At 56.4% G+C, this 19,581-nt stretch overlaps 1 protein-coding gene across 2 annotated transcripts; it reads left to right on the forward strand.

The window, feature by feature from the left end:
- The first annotated feature begins 7,373 nt into the window (after window positions 1-7,373).
- Window positions 7,374-14,188, forward strand: LOC117006244 (myosin light chain kinase, smooth muscle-like). Of its 2 annotated transcripts, none has more exons than XM_033078618.1 (10): window positions 7,374-9,483; window positions 9,816-9,974; window positions 10,322-10,412; window positions 10,534-10,737; window positions 11,154-11,371; window positions 11,709-11,832; window positions 11,911-12,063; window positions 12,211-12,331; window positions 12,404-12,494; window positions 12,839-14,188. In XM_033078618.1, exons 2-10 carry the CDS (start codon window positions 9,959-9,961, stop codon window positions 12,952-12,954), a joined length of 1,134 nt encoding a protein of 377 aa, XP_032934509.1. In that variant the 5' UTR covers window positions 7,374-9,483; window positions 9,816-9,958; the 3' UTR covers window positions 12,955-14,188. The 2 variants fall into 2 exon arrangements, with proteins under 2 accessions (XP_032934509.1, XP_032934510.1); XM_033078619.1 differs by having other exon boundaries at window positions 9,820-9,974.
- The last annotated feature ends 5,393 nt before the right edge of the window (window positions 14,189-19,581 follow it).

The following is a 19,581-nucleotide window of genomic DNA, read 5'->3' on the forward strand; positions in this document are numbered from 1 at the left end:
TTTCTCTGCAAATGCTTTAAAAAATACAACTTTAAAAAACCCAAACAAACAAACTAAAAGGATCACGATGACCAACTCTCCAACCCTCACCTTCTGCTTTATTCCATACTGTTTTAACGACCTTCCCTAGGAACCAGGTTATCCTGATCCCAAGGGCTCATTGCAGCTCCTGTGCCCAAATCTCCTGCAGACACGGACCAGTGACATGCAGGGACCTTTGAAACCTCTGAGTGGATCAGTAATGGGACAGGGAGCTCGTCCATGCTCCTCCCTGGCCAGGGGGAGAGCTCTCCATCCCAAGCCTTCCCACAAACTGTGGAGCTGGTTCAGAGCAGAGGAGCTGACTGGAGCTCACCTGTGTGAGCACAGAGCCCACAGCAGCAGAGATCAGCCTGGCACAGCTTGGCTTGGAACCCAGAGCTTGCAGTCATGGAATGGTTTGGGTTGGATGTGACCTTAAAGACCATCCAGTGCCAAGCTCTGCCATGGTGGGGAGGCCCTGGTGCACGTTCCCAGAACACCTGTGGCTGTCCCTAGATCCCTGGAAGTGTCCAAGGACAGCTTGGATGGGGCTTGGAGCAACCTGGAGCACAAACACCTGGTGTTGATGCCATGAGCAACATGAGATGGGCTTTAAGGTCTCTTCCCACCCAAACCATTCCGTGATTCTCTGGAGAGGGATGCCACTGAGCCAGGCAGGAATCACCTCCCCAGGGCTCCATGGCTGTTGGGAGGGTAACACCAACACTGGATTTGGGGCACTTGGAAACACAGAGCGTTGGGAGACCCTCTGGCAGAGGGCTTTCCCAGCTCCCCTCCTCCCAAGGGGAGGAAAAGGCTGAAATTCTGTCCAGGGGAGCAGCAGAAATTACAGCACCAACACAAAAAATGGAGATTGCTCCATCCCACATACAGGAATCACCTTTTCCCTTGGACAGAAGCAATGCAGGGACAGAGCAGTTCCCTGGAAACACTGCAAATCCAAGAAAGAAATGTCTGTTAATGCCACAGCTTTGGGGTGAGGTGAGCCCCAAACCCTGCCCTGTGACACAGCTGCTCCTTGGAGTTGCTCCCAGTGCTCCTTCCATGGCACTCCGAGCCTGGGCCCGGTAAATCCAGGTGGCTCCCTCATCCCATGCCAAGGTCATGCCCAGGGACACAGCTCTGGCAGCCCCACTGTGCCTGCTGTGCCACTTCAGCTGCACTAACTGCACTCCCCTTCACTGGCTTCACTGGCCCAGGATATGTTCACAAAGCTGCCGGTAATTTCCCAGGTCACACAAGTGGCATTTTGGTGAAACAAGAGGAGAATCTGCAGCTGGTGGGGCCATCACCAAAAACCTGCAGCTGTTGGTTCATCTGCAACAGAGCAAACCCTGGCTGGCAGCTCCAGTCCCTCGGGATTGCTCCCCTTCTGCTCCCCACAAACCCTGGAATACCTGGGCACATGCAAAGCTCACAGCTCAAACCAAGTGTGACCCTCCTAAGTTTGACAAAATCAGCTTGAAATTGCATATTCAGCTGTCACAAGCATTAGAAGACACACAGAGTAAACCTCCCAACCCAGGAAATTCAGGTGGGATATAAAAATATCATGGAATCACAGAATAGACTGGGTTTAAGGAACCTTAAAGACCAGTTCCACTCCACTGCCATGGACAGGGACATCTTCCACTGTCCCAGGTTGCTCCAAGCTGTGTCCAACCTGGCCTTGAACACTTCAAGGGCTGGGGCAGCCATCACCTTTCCATAGGAAGCTTTGGAACTCAGGACCTGCTAAAGCAACACCCGCAGAGTCATAACAACAAATATAATTTTAAAAAAATACCCTACCAAGTGCCTAAATGTAAAATAATCTGGTTTTAACTGGCTGACCCACGTCTGACAGCACAATCTGCACTTAGAGCAGAAGCCTCCCAAATCTCCCTGTTTTAAACCTAAACCCAGCCCCACAAATACCAGGGGATGAGCTGGTGTTATCGGCCTTTGCCGAGCCAAGAACGGGGCCGGCAACTGGAGCTCCAGTGAGGAGCCGTGGGGAGGCTGCGCCAGCTCAATCCCTCCCTAGTGCTGAGCTCTTCCAAAAAAATGCCATTTTTAGTTTTTAAACAGACGGGGTTTGACTTTGCACGGGGAAAGCAACGCCGCAGGTGCTTCCCCAGTCCCGGAGGGGCACAGCTCCCTCTGAGCCCGGGGTCGCTCGGGTTTGTTACCGCCCGAGAAGTTCCCCCGGGCCCTGGCAACAGCCAAACGCTTTTGTTTTTGAATCTCCGAGCTGCCCGGCGGGGAGGCCATGTTAGCTGAGATCCACTGGATCCGGCCAGGATCCCTCCGGGAACCCCGTGGGGTTTGGCTGAAATGTGTGAAACAAAGGATTAAATGCCAGGGATTATTTTTCCCCCACCCAAAAATCGCGGTGTATGAGGGAGTTGCGGGACGGGACACCGGCAAATCCAGCTTTCCAGACATGCTTCCCAGCCCCAATTTCCATAAAAACTGCGCTGTTCGTCCCCTCCGTGCTCTTCACGGGGGTAGGCCCCGCTCGAAATTGGGCTGCGACCGTCGAGAAACGTTAAAATACCGTTTAACGCTATTTTCATAGAAAAACAGCCCCAGACCCCGCCCAGTAACGCAGGTGCAGCCGGAGCTCTCCGGGCCGGTCCGGGCTCCTTCGCCCCACCGGCTCAGAGCCGGGGCAGGCCGCGCAGCTCCGTGAGGGGGCTGGCAGCGCTGAGCTCCGGTCCCGGAGCGCTGACGGGGGAGCGGCCGGTGGCGCCGCGGCACCGCCCCTCCACTAGGGCCAGCGGGGCCCCCCACGCTCCACTCGCGGGACAGAGCCCTGGCCGGGTCCGCGACGGGAGTGGGCCCGGCCCGGCCCCTCACACACAAAATGGCGACCGCGGCACCGCTCCCGTTCCGCCCGCCCGGCCGCCATAGCCGCCGTCCCGGCTCCGCCGCCCTCCAGCCAATCAGAACCCGCCGTACCGCTGCGTGACGGCTCTGCGGAGCCAATAGAAACACGAATCGTAGAGGAAAAGGCGGTGCGTGCATCCGCCGCGAGGCATTGTGGGGGTTGTAGTCCATCTACGCGTTGCGGTAGTGGGGCCGGGGCGGTTGCGGACTCGCCGCCCCAGGACCCCCCGCGGCCCCACGTGGCGGGCGCTGTGTCACGGCGGTGGGCGGAGGAAACGGGCCGGGCCCCGGCGCGGCTGGGCCCGGTCCTTCCGCGGGGGCGGAGCAGCCCAAACCGAGCCCACACCGAGGCCTCCCGCAGGCCCTGATGTGACCAGGGGGGTGTTGCGGGGCCCGGAGTGCCCGGAGCCCCTCGGTGGGGCGGGCAGGGCGCGTGGGGCTCCGACAAGAGGGTTCTGGCCGGGATGGCGACACCGAAAGCCGGCCCTGAAGGCTGCTCGGCCGGGGCGGCCCAGGGGGCCGAGGCCTTGCTCAGGCTGCCTGTGCGGGGCCGGGGATGCTCCAGGGAGGGGCCTGCTTCGAGGAGGTGACCCCAGCGCCTAAGCGGGGTGCTCGGCCACAGATGAAGCTCCTGGCTTTAGGCCAGGCTTTCTCTTCAGCCATGTTGTGTTTAACTCCCTAATGCCTCTGCCTTCCAAAACCTTTCCCAGGCATCAGCAGACACAGATCAGGATCACAATTGGCACACACAGATCACAATTAGATAGATCACAATTGGCACACACAGATCACGATTAGCAGACACGCGTCCCCTCAGCACGGTGGGAGCTCAGTGTGCTCTGCAGGTGACAGTTTTGTCCCCAAATCACCCGTCTGCCCAATTCCAGTTTTGCTCAGGGCTCCTCCCAGGGTTATCTGGGCTCCATCTCAGATCTCAAGGAGAGGAGTGACCCAAAGGGCAAAGTCCATGAGCTTTCCCAAGGGTTTCCCCACTGGTAATGCTCCTTGCTGGCTGAGCCCTGAGGGGTGTGGACAGAGGGTTCAGTCAGCAGGAATTTTAAGGGAATAACGTGTCCTTGGAAGATCAGGACACATGAAAGGCAAAAATAAGCAATATTATTTGCAAATTTTAAAAATTAAAAAAAAAAAAACCAAAAAAAACCCCAACTCGCTACAAACCTACTAAGTCTCTCCAAAGTTGGTCATCTTGAAGTCTTGTTTTGTGGAGCAGGCTGGGCCCAGGCCCTATCCCTGCATGATGTTTGGGAAGAACAGTTCAGGGGATGAGCCTGAGCAGCCACTTGAAGCATTTGGACTTAAGTTCTGATGTTATGAAAAGACAAAAGAGGTTGTTTTTTTGTTTGTTTGTTTTGTTTAGTCTTTTAGGTTTTTTGTGGGTTGATTTTTTGGTTGGTTGGTTGGTTTGGTGGGTTTTTTTGTTTTTCTGGGCTAGAAATTCCCAATCATAGAGTCTCCTCCCCATTATGTGATTTTAATGAGTGGAGGTTAATTGTGCCAACGGCCAGAGGGTTGGTGCTGGATATGGCCTGGCTTTTCCTTAGTGGGAAAGGGGATGGAGAGTGTAAAATGGGCCAAATCTTGAGAATTGGGTCGGGAGGAAAGGAAGGGAACAAACCCACTTCCCCCTGGACTGTCCCAGTATTACCAGCAGTATGGGGGACAGAACCCTTCTTGCAGAGCTTGGGGCACTGGTGACATTGGTGCCACATCCCAGGAAGGGGCTTTCAGGCATCACCCTGGCATGGGACCAGGTGCCCCCAGCCCCTGGGGACTGTTTCTGTCCCCACAGGCCCAGACTGGGGGCACTGGCCCTGGCACAGCCCCTCCAGAGGGTTTGTCCCTGTCCCCCACCCCAGTCTGTTGGGATTTTCCCAGGAGACAGCGGGGAGGCAGAGCCACATGCTCTGGGATGATCCTGGGACGTGGGGGGTTGTTCCTGGCACCCCCTGAGCTGTCAGATGTTCTCCCTGTGCTGACCCATCCCTACCAACTAGAAAACACCCATTTTGGGGGGATTTCTGTATCAGGAGCTGTGACATCAGCACTCAAGACCACATCAGTGCCCAGCTAGGTGGAGTTTGACTCCTGGCATGTCCCATTTCCTGGGATTTTGTGCTGCCAGAGGGACAGAGCCTGATGATAGCCTCCTCAATCATGGGATCCCCTGCCTGTCCCTGCCCTTTCCTGCCTGCTGCTACCCAAAGCAGAGCACAGGGGGAGCATGGAGGGCTTTGGAGGAGCCAGGAGCAGCCTGGAGTGCTGATAACTTCTACACCTCTGGGCGTTGGACTTATCTCCGAGCCCAGCTCCATCCCCTACGTCACTGTCCCATGGTGCTTTTACCCACGGCTCTCTGAGGTCCCATGGGCCATTATTTGTCACCCTGTGGGGTTGTCAGGATCCAGAGGCAATCCCACTCCCCAGGGCACTTCCTGGCCATGGGAGCACCATCAGTCCTGTCTCTGACTTGCTGCACCTTCCCAGAGCTGGAGGAACAGGCCCAAGGTCCCAAGGCTGCCTGGAGGAGCTGGATCAGCCAACCCCACACAGGGACAGGCTGATTGCCAAGCTGGTGCCAGAGATACTGTGGTTTATAGATCCAGACTGATTTATTTTCCATGTATTTGGGTCTTTTCCAGCCATATTTTAGCTCCTCCACACACTGGCGTGTCTGGCTGAGCACCACCAGCCCCGACTGCCACCTCTGGGTCCTTCCACCCCTCATGGCATTCCAAAGCCAGGCTGCCAGAACCCTTTCCACATTCTTAGGAATAATTTTGGGGCAATGGATATTTGCACAACCCTGATCCTGCAGAATCGGCTTTGACCCCAGCACTCGGCAACCAGGACCCAGGTCCCAGCACCATCCCAATCCCACCTCCCAGTACCCTACACCCAGCACTCACACCCCAGACCTCCAGCTCCCAGCATCCATCACCCAGCATTCCATGTCCCAGCATCCCAGCAGCCCTAACTCCCCACGGCCTGGATCTCACTGTTCTCAGCACTCCCAGCATGCATCATCCACTGCTTCCAGCTCACAGCTCTCCATACCCATCTCCCAGTGCTCCCAGTGCTCCCAGCATCCATCTTCCAGCGTTCCCAGCTCTCCACACCCATCTTCCAGTGCTTCCAGTGCTCCCAGCATCCATCTTCCAGCTCTCCCAGCTCTCCACACCCATCTCCCAGTGCTTCCAGCGCCCCCAGCACATCCAGCCCTCCACACCCATCTCCCAGTGCTTCCAGCGCCCAGCTCCCAGTGCTCCAATCTCCAGCACCCGTATCTTCCAGCGCTCGCAGCATCTAGCTCTCAGTGCTCCCAGCATCCACCTTCCAGCGCTCCCAGCGCCGGATTCCCAGCGCACCCAGTTCTCTACACCCATCTCCCAGTGCTCCCAGCTCCAGCACCCATTTTCCAGCATTAGCAGCATCCAGCTCCCAGTCCCAGTTCTAGTCCCAGTCCCAGTCCCAGTCCCAGTCCCAGTCCCAGTCCCAGTCCCAGTTCCCCGGTCGCTCCCCCCGCCCGCCATCGCTGCGGGGCGCCAGAGCCAAACACGTGTGCCCCGCCTGGCCCCGCCCACCGCTCCCAATAAGGACATGGCCCCGCCCACCATTTCAGCCCCGCCCAACCCGGAAGCCTCGCTCCGAACGTCCCCGCCGTAGCCCCGCCCCCAGCGCTTGCCAGGCCGGCCCCGCCCCCGGCTGTTGGCCCCGCCCCCCGTGTCCCCCCCATGTCCCCCGGGTGTCCCCTCCCGCCCCTTCCCTGTCTCTCTCTGTGTTCCTAGGTGTCCCCAGACCTTCCCAGGTCCCCAGTGGTTCCATGTGCCCCCACCGTGGTGTCCTTCTGTCTCTGGAATCCCCCCCATGTCTCACCACGTCCTCTGTGTTCCTTCGATGTCCCCTGTCCCCTGCATGTCTTCTACATCCTCCGATCTGCTCCATGACCTTTGTGGGCCCTGTGGGCCCTTGTGGCTCCCATGTCCCCCCCTCCCCAGTGTCCCTGCCTTCCCTGTGTCCCCTTCATGTTCCCCTGGTCCCCCCAAGGCCTCTGAGTACCCTCCTGCGTCCCCCTGTCCATGCTGTCCCCTGTCCTCGTGTCCTTCATGCCTCCCACGATCTCTGTATGCCCCTGTGCCTCCCAAGCCCTCGGTGCTCTCCATGTCCCCGTGTCCCCTCACACAGCTGGCACATGTGCTGAGTCTTCCTTCCCAGGGAAATGGGGAGCAGGGACAGTGTTCCCCCTGTGTGATGGGAACAGGGGCCGTGTCCCCTGGGATAACAGTGAGCAGGGACTGTGTCCCCTTGAGGTCACTCAGCCCTTCCCTCAGGCACAAGTGGCACCCAGGACCTACTGACGTGACTGTCCCCCCATGCTGTCACTCAGCACCAAGGTCTAAAGCTGAGCCCTGCAGTGACACTGTTTATTGTAGAACCCACAAAAAAGCAGAGGCAGCTGAATCTGCACAGAGGGTCCTGACTCAGCCCAGAGTGGGAGGGGAGGGGGCTGCACAGCTGGTTGGGGTGAACCAGGGGGGTCTGGTGGGCACCCCATGGGCAGAACAAGAGGATTTGGGACTGGGGGAAGTCACCTGGGAATCCCATCCTGGCCGTGCTAGAAGATCCCCCTGGGCAGATGGGGACAACTTGATTCCAAAGCAGGAACACACGGCTGCCTGGGTGTGACTACTAATAATTAATTAATGCATTAATTTTATAAGGGTGTCTGTGGTGGCTAAGGCATCACTGGACATTTTGGATTGGTCACCTTTCCAAAATCCCAAAGCAAAGGTGTGGGACAGGGCCGGGTCAGTGGCCGGTAAATGAAGTGCTGTCGCTAACGAGACAATCCCAAAGGATGGATTGATCTGCTCGTCAATCCCTGCACCAGCAGCCAGCTTTCCCTGCTGTTGATGTCCCACGGATGTGATGCTCCGTCCAGAGGGAACGCGCCTCCCGAGGGATTCACCCTCCAGCCAAGTGCTCGGTCCCGGCACATCCCGCAGGGACGTGGGTGCTGCCAGCCCTCCACAGATCCCCCAGACCCCAAATCTTCGTCCCCTCCTGGCATTTTTCTGCTCCTTTTTCCGCTGTCATCGGGACCAGCGTCAGGCCAACACTGACATCAAGTGGCTGCCGGGATCCCTCGCGTTCCTGGGCTGTCTCCTCTCTGCTCTCTCCGTGTGTCGGGAGCTGCCCAGCGCCTCATCCTGCCCCGGAGCGGGACGGAGCGGCTCAGCCGCAGGTGCAGGGTGTTCATGGCAGCTCTCGGGATGCATCCAGCCGTGCTCCATCTGCCTGACCCCAGGCAGGCCACCCCCGTGTCCTATCCTGTCCCCGGCAGTCGATATCCCAGCGGGGTCGAGCCGAGCGCTGGCGGCACCGCCGAGCCCGGAGCATCCACACATCCCTGAGCCTCGGGAGCCGGGGGGGGACCCTCGCCCACGGCAAGGTCGTGGCGACACAGGCACAGAGAGGTCGTGGTGACCCCGCCACTGCCCTGGGGACATTTGTCCCCTACTCCCTGGCGGAGGCCGTGGACTTTGTGCCGAGGCTGGGAGCGGCACTGGGACGCGTCTGGCGGTGCTGGCACAGCCCCAAACCTGCCCGAGACCCGGCTCCGGACAGCAGGTAACCCCAGGTGACAAACCCTCTGCCCCAGCTGCTGTGCCACCAGGCTCTCCGGGGATTTCGGGTCCCTGTGCAGTGCCACTGCCTGATCCCCGGGTCTGGAGTCAGCTCCGGGAGGAAATCTGGGTGTTCTTCCCTTTTTAAATCTGGGCCGAGGGCAGCACCGGGCGCCAGAGCGGCTGCACTCTCCTGCTTTGGGGGGATAAAAGCTGGGAAACACATTTTTCCTCCAAACCACCTACTTTGGAGGCCTGGAGAAGTTTAGCAATTTCCCATTCCCCTTCACCCCCTCTTCCCTGAAGCCTAAGCCCGGGGCTGTGCTGGGAGCAGCGCTGGCTCCGCTGGGATATTGGCTGCAGGTGGAGCAGGGAAGGGGGGGCAGGTGTGGGTGCTCAGCCCGTCTGCAGGAACCCACCCATGGGGTGGGACTGAGGCGGGGGTTGGCTGGGGCTGACTGGGCTGCGGATTTAACCCGTGAGAGGCCACAGATCCTTTATAGGGGCTGAGAGGGAGGAGCAGAGGGTCTGTGCTGTGTAATGAGGTGTGTTAGGTCTCTACAGCCCCCCTATCCTGGGGCTCCTCTGCCTTACCTCTGTGTTGCAAACCTGTGGCCCTGTGTGGTGCCAAATGGGGTGTTGGGGCATGGTCTGGGGACAGCTCAGGAGTGGTGGGGGTTGTTTATCCCCCAAGTCCGGAAGCGCCCTGCTGGGAAGGAAAGGGAGGGGAAAATCAGTGCTGTTCCGAGCACTGGAGTGGGAGGAATACTCCCAGCTGTACCCCGAGACATCCCTGTATGTGTGGTACCAGTTCTCCTCAACCTCCAGCATCACTCCTTCCCTGCCTCCCCAGCGGTTCTGCAGTGACTGGGAAAGGTCAGGGACCTGCAGGTGACCTGGGACAGGAGGGACTGAGCAGTAACAGGTCAGTGGTGTGCCTCTTTGGTTGGGGTTTGGGTGCTGTTGCCTGACACCCTTGAGTGTCATTATCTGTCCTCCCAACCTTTCTGGGGACGGATCATGGAGGGGATGTGTGAGGAAACAGCTCCTTTGCCCTCCAAGTGTGGTTTTCCTGGGGATTTCCTGGCTGATGTAAGACAGTGCACGGGAAAAACATCGGCTTGGAGCCTAAGGGGCTCATAGGAAGGGGCTGTCCCCATCCAAAAAGGGGCCTTGCTTTAAAATCTAGCTTGGCCCATTTGGGGGATGGGGGAGTGTGGGTGCTGGTGGAGCAATGCCAGTGGTCTCCCATGGCAGGCAGAAGGTGCAGAGCCCCAGAGAGCAGCTGGAGCAGAGACACAGCCATCCCCTGTCCCAGCTTGGGGCTGCCAGAGCCTGGGGACACATCCAGTACCTGTCCTGACTGTGCCAGCACCCCGTGAGGAGCCGGTGGCACCACCATGTCCCAGGCAGGAGGTACAGCAGTGCCCTGGGTCTGTCCCCAACAATGGTGTGACCCCCTGTCCATCCCCCCTGTCAGCACCAATCTCCATCCCATCTGGGCCCCATTTCTCTGGGATTTTGGATCCTAAAAGCACCTTTCACCCCACACCTGACTTGCAGGATGCTGGGCTGCCCCAGGAGCTCCTGGCCCCATGTTCTCCCCAGGTGCCATCCACTTTGTGGAGGCATCCTTTGTGGAGGGTGGTTGGTTCCAGATGGAGTAGGGGGGACACAGAAATTAATGCTACAGGGGAGGACAGGCCCCCTGGTCCCCAAAGCATGAAGAATCCCTGCATGGCCCACCTTAATCCACCCCCCAGGAGCTGAGGAGGCCTTTGAACACCGTGATGTGGTCATCAACAGCCAGGACAAGGTCTCAGATCTGTACACACAGCTGGAGAAGCTGGGGGAGTAAGTGAGAGTCCTGTGTCCCCATCACCTGGGGATGGCCTGTGGCTGTCCATGAGCAACCCTGGTGGGATGCAGGCAGGTGGTGGTGTCTCCTCCATCCCTCATCCTCCCTCTGTCCCAGGGGGAAATTCGGGACAGTGTACAGGCTGCAGGAAAAGGCCACCAGCAAAATCCGGGCTGGCAAATATTTCCGGACACGCACAGCAAAGGAGAAGCAGGCAGCTCGGGCTGAGGTGGAGCTGATGAACCTCCTGCATCACCCACGCCTCGTGCAGTGCCTCGACGCCTTCCAGGGCCCCACCGAGCTGGTGATGGTGATGGAGTAGTGAGTGAGGGGCAGTCAGGTTGGGGGTGGTGGGGCAGTACTGGGCTCTGCCAGGGGGAGCACTGAGGGTGGGGAGGGGTCCCTGTGCTGGGGGTGGGTGGGGAACCTGGTGACTCTGGAGGTATGAGTGGGGAGGTCCTCCCAGAGTGCTGAGTCTGGGTTCTCTGGTGAGGCTTCCCCTCCTCGGGGCTGGCAGATCCCAAAGGGGTCCCTAAACCTCAGTGTCCCCTCAGTGGCAGGTGGGAAGGGGTCCCTGTGCTGTGGGGTTCTGGTGTGGGATGGATGGGGAGCCTGCAGCTCCTGGAGATAAGGGTGGAGAGATGCTCCCAGAGACCTGAGTCTGGGCTCTCTGGTTTGGCTTCCCTTCCTTGGGGCTGCTAAGACCCAAAGGGTCCCCAGCACCTCGTTGTCCCCAGTGTGGCAGGTGGGGAGCTCTTTGAGCGCATCGTGGACGATGACTTTGAGCACACAGAGCCCAGCAGTGCCCAGTATGTGCAGCAGATCCTGGAGGGGCTGCAGTTCATGCACAGCCAGGCCATCGTCCACCTTGACCTCAAACCCGAGAACATTGTCTGTGTCAGCCCCAGCAGCCACTGGATCAAGATCATTGACTTTGGCTTGGCACGGAAGCTGGGTGAGCAAGAGGCAGCTCTTGAATGTCCAGGGCAGGGACTGTCACTGGTCACTGCCTCAGGGACAGGATCTGGCCCCTGGGGCACCAACCCAGGTCCCTTGCTGACAACCCCACGATGCTCTGGGGAAAGCTGTGTGCCCCCAGTGCTGCTGCTGAGGCACCTGTGGGTGTTTGGCACACAGAGATGCTCTAGAGACCTGCAGTCGGCCTTGGAGGGTGGCAGTTCCACCTGGGATGTGTTGGTGTGTCCTCTGTCCCAGACACCTGTCCCAGGGCACTCCCAGCTGGCCATCTTCCCCAGGGAGATCCCAACTGGCCTCCTGCATCCTCTCTGCAGCTCCAGACACCCCTGTGAAGGTGTTGCACGGCACCCCTGAATTCATGGCTCCAGAAGTGGTCGCCTTTGAGCCTGTGAGCCTCTCCACAGACATGTGGAGTGTTGGTGTCATCTCCTACATCCTGTGAGTGCCCTCCTGGGCAGGGCGGGCTGGGCTGGAGGGGGCTGAGCTGTCACTGATGCCCTGGGTTCGCCTCTTCAGGCTGAGTGGGGAGTCACCCTTCCAGGGGGACACTGACATGGAGACACTGAGCAATGTCACAGCTGCCCAGTGGGACTTTGAGGAGGAGACCTTCTCTGAGATCTCCCAGCAAGCCAAGGACTTCATCAGCCAGCTGCTGCAGAAGGACCCTCGGTAGGGCCTGGGGGTGGCTGCTCAGCTGGATTTTGCAGTGCTGAGGGGGTGGGCAGGGGAAAGCTCTGCCTGTTTGCTGGAGGGGACACCTCAGATGAGGGTCTGAGGGTGGAGCAGCCCCCCTGTGACCTCCTCTGTGTGCTGCAGCCGGCGGCTCCCCAGTGCAGGGGCTCTGCTGCACCCCTGGCTGCAGCACCCCCAGCCCAGCAGCCCCAAGGCTCTGTCCAAGGAGAGGATCCGGCAGTTCCTGGCGCGTCGGAAGTGGCAGGTACCTGGTGGGATGATGGGGACGTGGGGGTGGCTCTGGCTGAAGGGCTCAGTGCCCATTCTCTTCCCCCAGAAAACAGGGAAAGCCCTGCTGGCTCTCAAGAGACTGACCCTGCTGTCCCAGAGCCTGGAGGGGAAGGTGTCCGAGGCTCAGGATGAGGAAGGTGATTGCTGCTGAGACACCATTCCCAACACACACCCCCCCCCCCACCTCATTCTCTCTGCTTTGCCATCTCCACCCTGTGCTCCTGGGCAGCCTTCTCCTCTCTTTCTCTGTCCTGGGTACCACTGAACACCCAGGCATGGCCCCACAATGGCATTTCTGCTCCAGGGCCCGAGGTTCTCTCCATCCTCATCCCTGTGGGCCAGTCTCTGGTGCAGGCTTGGACGGGCTCATCCCACTCTTTGACCCAGAGCTGATCCCCCTGGGTCCTTCCTGCACCTCCAGCACAAGGGAGAGGTTGGATCCAGCCAATTCCTCACCATTCCCTCTGCCCATCTCCTGCAGGCCTGGAGAAGGAACAGCCCTCTGGGGCTCTGCCCCAGCAAGGTCCCAACCCCTTGGAGCTGCTGCCAGAGCAGGAGGAGGAGGATGGTGGGAGCACTGCAGCCTCAGGGCAGTGACAGTCCCATCCTGGACCCCCTGGAGATGGGGATGGTGCCTCCCACAGTGACCTGGCCAGCCTGGGGCAGATCCAGAGCCCCCTGCCGTGGGTGAGCTCTGGGGTCCCATGGTGTCCCTGTGCTGCTGTCCCTGCAAGGCACCTGCCACCAATAAAGCACTGACAATCTGCACTCCCTGTGCTGCTCCTCTTTTCCCCAAACTCACTGGGAGAGGTAGGAAAGAGCTGCTCGAGCTGTGCCCATCCTTTGGGAGCTGGGATCAGGCTCTTGCCCACCTGGCCCACCAGCCTTGTCCTCTCCAGGAGTGAAGATGGCCCTGGGCACAGCAGCCGTGGGTATTCCTTGCTCAGAAGAGTATTATTTCCTTATCAGGGGGGTTTGCATTATGTCCTGAGCTCACATGAGCCAGGAGGAGCCTTGAGGCCTCTGGTCTCTCCATTTCTGGGCCAACTCTGGCACTGGTAGGGTTGGGAACTGCTGTGGGACCTCCAGCTTTGGCCTAAGGAGGCAGAACTCTGTGTTTGGGAGCCCTGGGGAAGAACAGGCAGCACCAGGATGTGCTGGGGGACATCCAGCTGGGACTGGATTGGGGTTCTTGCTGGGCACTGAGGTGACCATGAACCATCAGTGTGCCCTTGGTCAAGGGTGGTGAATGGGACCCTGGGCTGCAGGAGAAGGGAGAGATCGTTCCCAAACTCAGTGACTCCACTCCTGCAGGACTGTGCTGTGTTCTGGGCACCCCACTACAACAGTGACATGGACACAGGGGACAGGTTAATGAAAGATGAGGGAAAATCTGGAGTTCCTCAGCCACAAGGATTGGCTGGGAGAGCTCTCAGCAGTGCCCAAAGTCCATGGGCACCACCTGAAACACCATTTGAACCTCAGAAAAACACTTTACTGCTGATGGAGTACTGTCACAGGCTGCCCAGGGAGGTTGTGTGCTCTTCATCCTCACAGATATTCAAAATCTGTCTAGACAGAGTCCTGTGGCTCTTCCTGGAGCAGAGATGTGGACCAGGTGCCCTCCAGAGGCTCCTTCCAGCATTTACCACTGTGTGATTCCATTAAAACCCTGAATAAAATCTGCTGAATCTGGGCTGGGGGCTGCTCTCCTCCAACCCCTCCTGGAGGTGCCCTGGTTGGAGCAGCCCAGGCCTGTGCCCGGTGCCAGGGTCCAGCTGTGCTAAATAATGCACAGCTTCAACCCTTCCTCCTCCTCTTCCTGGAGCAGGGGCAAGGAGGAAACTGTTATTTTTATTAAACTGAACCAAATCCACCCGCTCCACGTGGGAGCACATCCTGAGAGCTCTGCCTGGAGCCACTCATGGGCCACAACTGAAAGGGACACCAGCCCTGGGAGCTGCTGCTGGGGCAGGGGTGACAAATCTGTCTTGGGCAGTTTGCTGAACCCTCTGGAAGCTGGTGGCCATCACAGTAGGAGGATCCACAGCAAGATTTGGCATCCTGCAGTCTCCAGAGATGGCAGAGTAGCCCCAGTGCCTGCACCCCTGGGCTGGGGGCACTGTGGCTCTTGGGCTCATGGGCAGGGATGTGTCACCTCCCCTTTCCCTGTTGTGAGACACACTCCCAGCTGCCAGGGCTTTATCAGTGCCCAGCCTTGACTCAAATTTTTGTGGCAAAAGCCTGTTCCTGTTTACAATGCCCATGGCTGATGGGTCCATCTGACCACGGGAAGCAGGAGAGCACTGGGGGGCGGCAGATTGTCACATGCCCTGCCTGGGGCTCAGTGGCCTTATCTCTTGTTGGAAATGGAGGATGAAATTTAAGAAGGAACTCTATTTGTGAACTTGTGCATGGATCTCCTGCTGGAGAAGGGGGAGCCCTTTTGGAAATCCCCAATGTTCCCCAGAGAAAAGGATGCTTGGGGATTTTCCTCAGAGAATTGTAGAGGGTTCACCTTCCAGGGAAAGCATTCCAGAGAAAGGATCAGAGCTGGGGGAAGGGTCTGGAGCACCAGGAGCAGCTGAAGGGGCTGGGGGGGCTCAGCCTGGAGCAAAGGAGGCTCAGGGGGGCCCTTGTGGCTCTGCACAGCTCCCTGACAGGAGGGGCAGTGAGGGGGGGTCGGGCTCTGCTCCAGGGAACAGGGACAGGAGGAGAGGGAACGGCCTCAGGCTGGGCCAGGGGAGGTTTAGATTGGAGGTTAGGAAAAATTTCTTCCCCCACAGGATTGTCCAGCCCTGGCACAGCTGCCCAGGGCAGTGGTGGAGTTTAAAAGCCCTGTGGATGTGGCACTTGGGGACATGGGTCAGTGCTGGGGAATGGCTGGACTTGATCTCAGAGGGCTTTTCCAACCTGAGTGATTCCTCACAGGATCCAGCAGCTGTGACAGACATCCTGACAGAACTCACCTGCTTCCTCTTCCTCCCCTGTTTTCAGCAAGAGCTCTTGGATTCCCTGCTCCTAGCTGGAGAAGAAAATCCTTAGAAACAAATAAACAAACAAAAATATTCCATATTCTGCCTACAGCGTTTCCCATGCCAGAGTAGCAGAGGGAGGCTGAGGAGCCCCTTTCCCACACATCACACCCTGGTTTTTACCCACTATCAATTCCATGTTTTCCTCATTACACAGATTCCAGTCCCATCCCTCGGGGACGGCGCTGAATGTGCTCAGGCTGCAGATGATAAGCAAACACCAAGTTGCGTATAATCAATCCCCTTGATGAGCTATTTACCATGTGACATTACCAAAATATTTCTGGTTGGGAAAGATGTTTATCTTCCTCTGTTTTCCAAACTCCTCGTGGCCCTGAAAGTCCAAGTCCCAGGACTCCAGATATGAACTTCTTCTCTCTTAACCTATATTTATACTGTAAAAATCTGATTTACCTACAGAAGCAGCTCATTTACTGATAGAAAGTGTGCTCCTTCTTCTGCTGCTTGTCATGGCTTAACACATTAAACTGCAATACAGAAAGAAATGGAGAGTGAATTATACCTAGAACTCATTACAGCCACTGAGAAATTCAGCAGTGCTGAAAATAGAATTCTAATCTCAGGATCTCAGAGGCAAAGGAATTAAGATCTTGTCCTTCCATCAAGACAGACTTTTGGGTTGACCTTCACTTCAGCCACACAACCCCAGAGAATGTCCTCAAATCCTCAGGAATCCTCCATGGGGGCAGAAAGGATGAGTGATGTCCCCTGGGGCATCTTGAGAAGTGATTTCCACCTTATCTCAGGTATTTTATCTCAGGTATTTCAGGTGCCCCCAGGTCCAGCTCTTTGAGGAGCACAAAGTGGGGTCAGCTGTCCAAATACCCTCCAGTTTCTGGAGCTTTATCCTTCAGTGCCAGGGGATCAGATAATCTCAGGCTGCACAATCTAAACCTGGGAATGCTTGTTTGGATGAGGGAATATTGCTTGGGAGCTCTAACATCAAGAAATAAGGCATTTTTTTTGAGACCTGCAAATTGAAGGGAAAAAATCCATTCCCACTTGTGTTTTCCAGGAATTGAAATTAATTAAGAAAACCAACTTAAGTGTCTGAAATCACCCTTAATGTGAAAAATAAAGCCCTGGAACACACTGAAGATGGTTATGTGAATCTGATGTTTGTAGAACACAGGAAGTGACCAGCCCTGGGCTAATTGGAGTTGTCAGGTAAACACCCACATGTAGCAAACATGAAAGGAGAGAAGATATGGGAGTATGAGGACAGGGATGTGGTGCAAGGGACACATGGACGAGGCAGAGGTGAGGATGGCTCGATGGAGGGAGAGGCTGAGCAAGCTGAGGAAACACCAGGAACACCTGAGCTGGGATGCACTCACCTCCCAGCAAAGCTCCCCCAGTGGGGTGTCCTCACTTCCCAAGGGTCCCAGCCAGGTTCTGAGGGCTCAGGAGGCTCTTGGAGGTTACAGGAGCTCAAGAACCAGCACCCCAAGGTGCTGCACCCAGGAGATGAGCAGTGAATGCCCCCACTAGCCACGGGCGGTCTGGGTGGTTTCCCATCTCCAGAGACATCCCCGTGCCTGGGGCTGGGATGAGAGGTGGATGCTTCCACAGCTCATCCTCCTGCTGTCCCTGGAGCAAGGACTGCGCTGTCCCAGCTGCACCCAACACCTCCAGCAGCCCAAAATCCAGCCTGGGCTCTCTGTTTGCAGCTCGGTTCCATTCCCATGGGGATCAGCAGAGTCCAGACCCCTCATGGAACACCTCCCCCTAAAGGATGCGGGATCCCCGCCGTGTCACACCCTGCTTCCCCAGCTCTCGCAGCCCTCCCCGCGGCCAGGAGATGGTACTGTTGGTCTGGCCCTGCTTCTGCTGGGGCTGCAGAGCCTCAGCCGTGCTCAGCTCCTCGCACTCTGCTCCAGCCGAGGTCAGGAAGGTGCTCCCAGCTCTGGGGATTCATCCCAAAGTGACTGCCCCAAGTGTCCAGGGACAGGGGCTGGAGCAACCTGGTCTGGTGGAAAGATGTGGGGGGAGACTGGATGCTAAGGGCCAAACCAATCCAATCCAAACCAAACCAAGCCATGATCCCATGATCCTGGCATGCAGCAAGATGCTCATGGAGGTCCCAGACCTCGGAGTGCCCACAGTGCCCTGTCCCACAGCAGAGCCTGTCCCCACACGTGGTCCAGGGGACAATATTTTGGGACTGCATCAGGATCCCTGTGCCCACAGAGGACTGCAGTGCCTTCCCTTAAAAACCTGGATCCGGAAATGAAATGTAAAATATTTAATGAGAAGCTGAAATATTTAATGAAAGAGATTTTGACGGCAAAATTGAGCCTTGGAATATCAAAACTACCCCAAATATGGGTGACCCCAATTTTGGTGCTGCTGAGCTGTCCATGAGTCCTCTCCCAGCTCCCAGATCCCCAGGGACAATGGGATGGACACAACGTCACCCCAAGGGAATGGGTGCCTGCTGTCCTCATGTGTCCCCTGCCAGGAATTTGGGGTTTGCAGAGGGCGGGGCAGGTTGGCAGAACAGGCCCGGCGCGTTCCCCCGGTCCCCGCGGTGCCGTGGGTGACACCTGGCAGGTCCTGATGGAGCCAGACGGATGTGGCAGTGCTGGTGTCTGGCCTGGGGCTGCCAGGATCCCCTCTGGATCCATCCCTCATCCTCAGCACCTCTCTCCTCAGACCTTAGATTTCAGCAAATTTCACCAGAACTCAGTGAATCGCACCGAGTCTCACCCAGCCCTGGTGAATCTCACCAAATCTCACTAAATAGCCCTAAATCTCACCAAATGTCACCAAATTGTGATTAATCTCACCAAATCTCACCAAATCACAGTGTCTGTCACTGAACCTCACTGAATCTCAGCAGACCTGCTCTGTTGATGCCCTGCAGTCCTGGCAGGGTCTCTGGTCACAGCAGGATCAGGATGTGCTGGCGCTCCGTGTGGGCAGGAGCCGCGTGCCCAGGAATCTGGTGTCACATTCCGTGCCCAGGGGTGAATCTGGTGTCACATCCCCTGTCCCAAGAGTGAATCTGGTGTCACATCCCGTGTCCCAAGGGTGAATCTGGTGTCACATCCCGTGCCCAGGGGTGAATCTGGTGTCACATCCCGTGTCCCAAGAGTGAATCTGGTGTCACATCCCCTGTCCCAAGAGTGAATCTGGTGTCATATCCCATGTCCCAAGAGTGAATCTGGTGTCACATCCCATGTCCCAGGGGTGAATCTGGTGTCACATCCCATGTCCAAAGGGTGAATCTGGTGTTACATCCCGTGTCTCAAGGGTGAATCTGGTGTCACATCCCATGGCCCAAGGGTGAATCCAGTGCCACATCCCTGTCCCTGTGCCCAGGGTGCTCTGCTGGGGGCGTGGGTGCTGTGGCCCCTCTGGGACAGTGGGGACACTGTGGGTGCCAGCCCAGCTCTGTCCCCTGTCCCCATGACCTGTGGCACGGCAGGAACACCCCAAATTTAGGATTTGCCCCTCGTGTGTCCCCACCCAGGGAGCCCCAGGCCCTGCCCTGCCCGGGCTGTGAAGAGTTTGCTCGGGCTCAGTGCCCCTCCTGTGCTGGCTGAGGTGGGAGAGGGAGCCCAGCACTCCTGAGTGCTCTCCCTTCTCCCTCTGCCTGTAAATAAATGAGTGATGGAACAGCATGACATTAAAACGTAAATAAATAAATAAAATGAATAAGGTAAAAAAAAAAAAAAAAAAGGAAAATTAGTTAAAATAAAATAAAATAAATAAAAAGCAAAAATTTGAAAAGTGAATAAAATAAGAAAGTAATTAAATATAGCAAAAAATAAAATTAAATAAAAATAATTATATAAAATAGTAATAAATTCCTGTATGATAAAAGGTAAGTCAAACAAAAAGCCTAAATAAAAAAATAAAAATAAAAAAATAAATATATGGAAATTTTAAAATAAAATAAATAACAGAACGAAATAGCACTGAAATAAAATAGTTAAATAAAATGTAATGAAATTATACATACATAGAACATAAAAATTAAAGCAAAATTGATTAAACAAGTAGAATGAAAGTGAATTTAAAATAAGAATAAAATTAAATTAAATAAATAAGGCAAGTTACAATAAAAGGAAAAAAGGAGTGGAAATAAAAAAAAACCCCAAAATTTAAGAACAACATTTAAAAAAATAAATAAAACTAAATGAAAATAAAATAAAATAAAAAT

The sequence above is a fragment of the Catharus ustulatus genome, chromosome 23 (genome assembly GCF_009819885.2).
Source record: "Catharus ustulatus isolate bCatUst1 chromosome 23, bCatUst1.pri.v2, whole genome shotgun sequence".
NCBI classification, from domain to species: domain Eukaryota; kingdom Metazoa; phylum Chordata; class Aves; order Passeriformes; family Turdidae; genus Catharus; species Catharus ustulatus.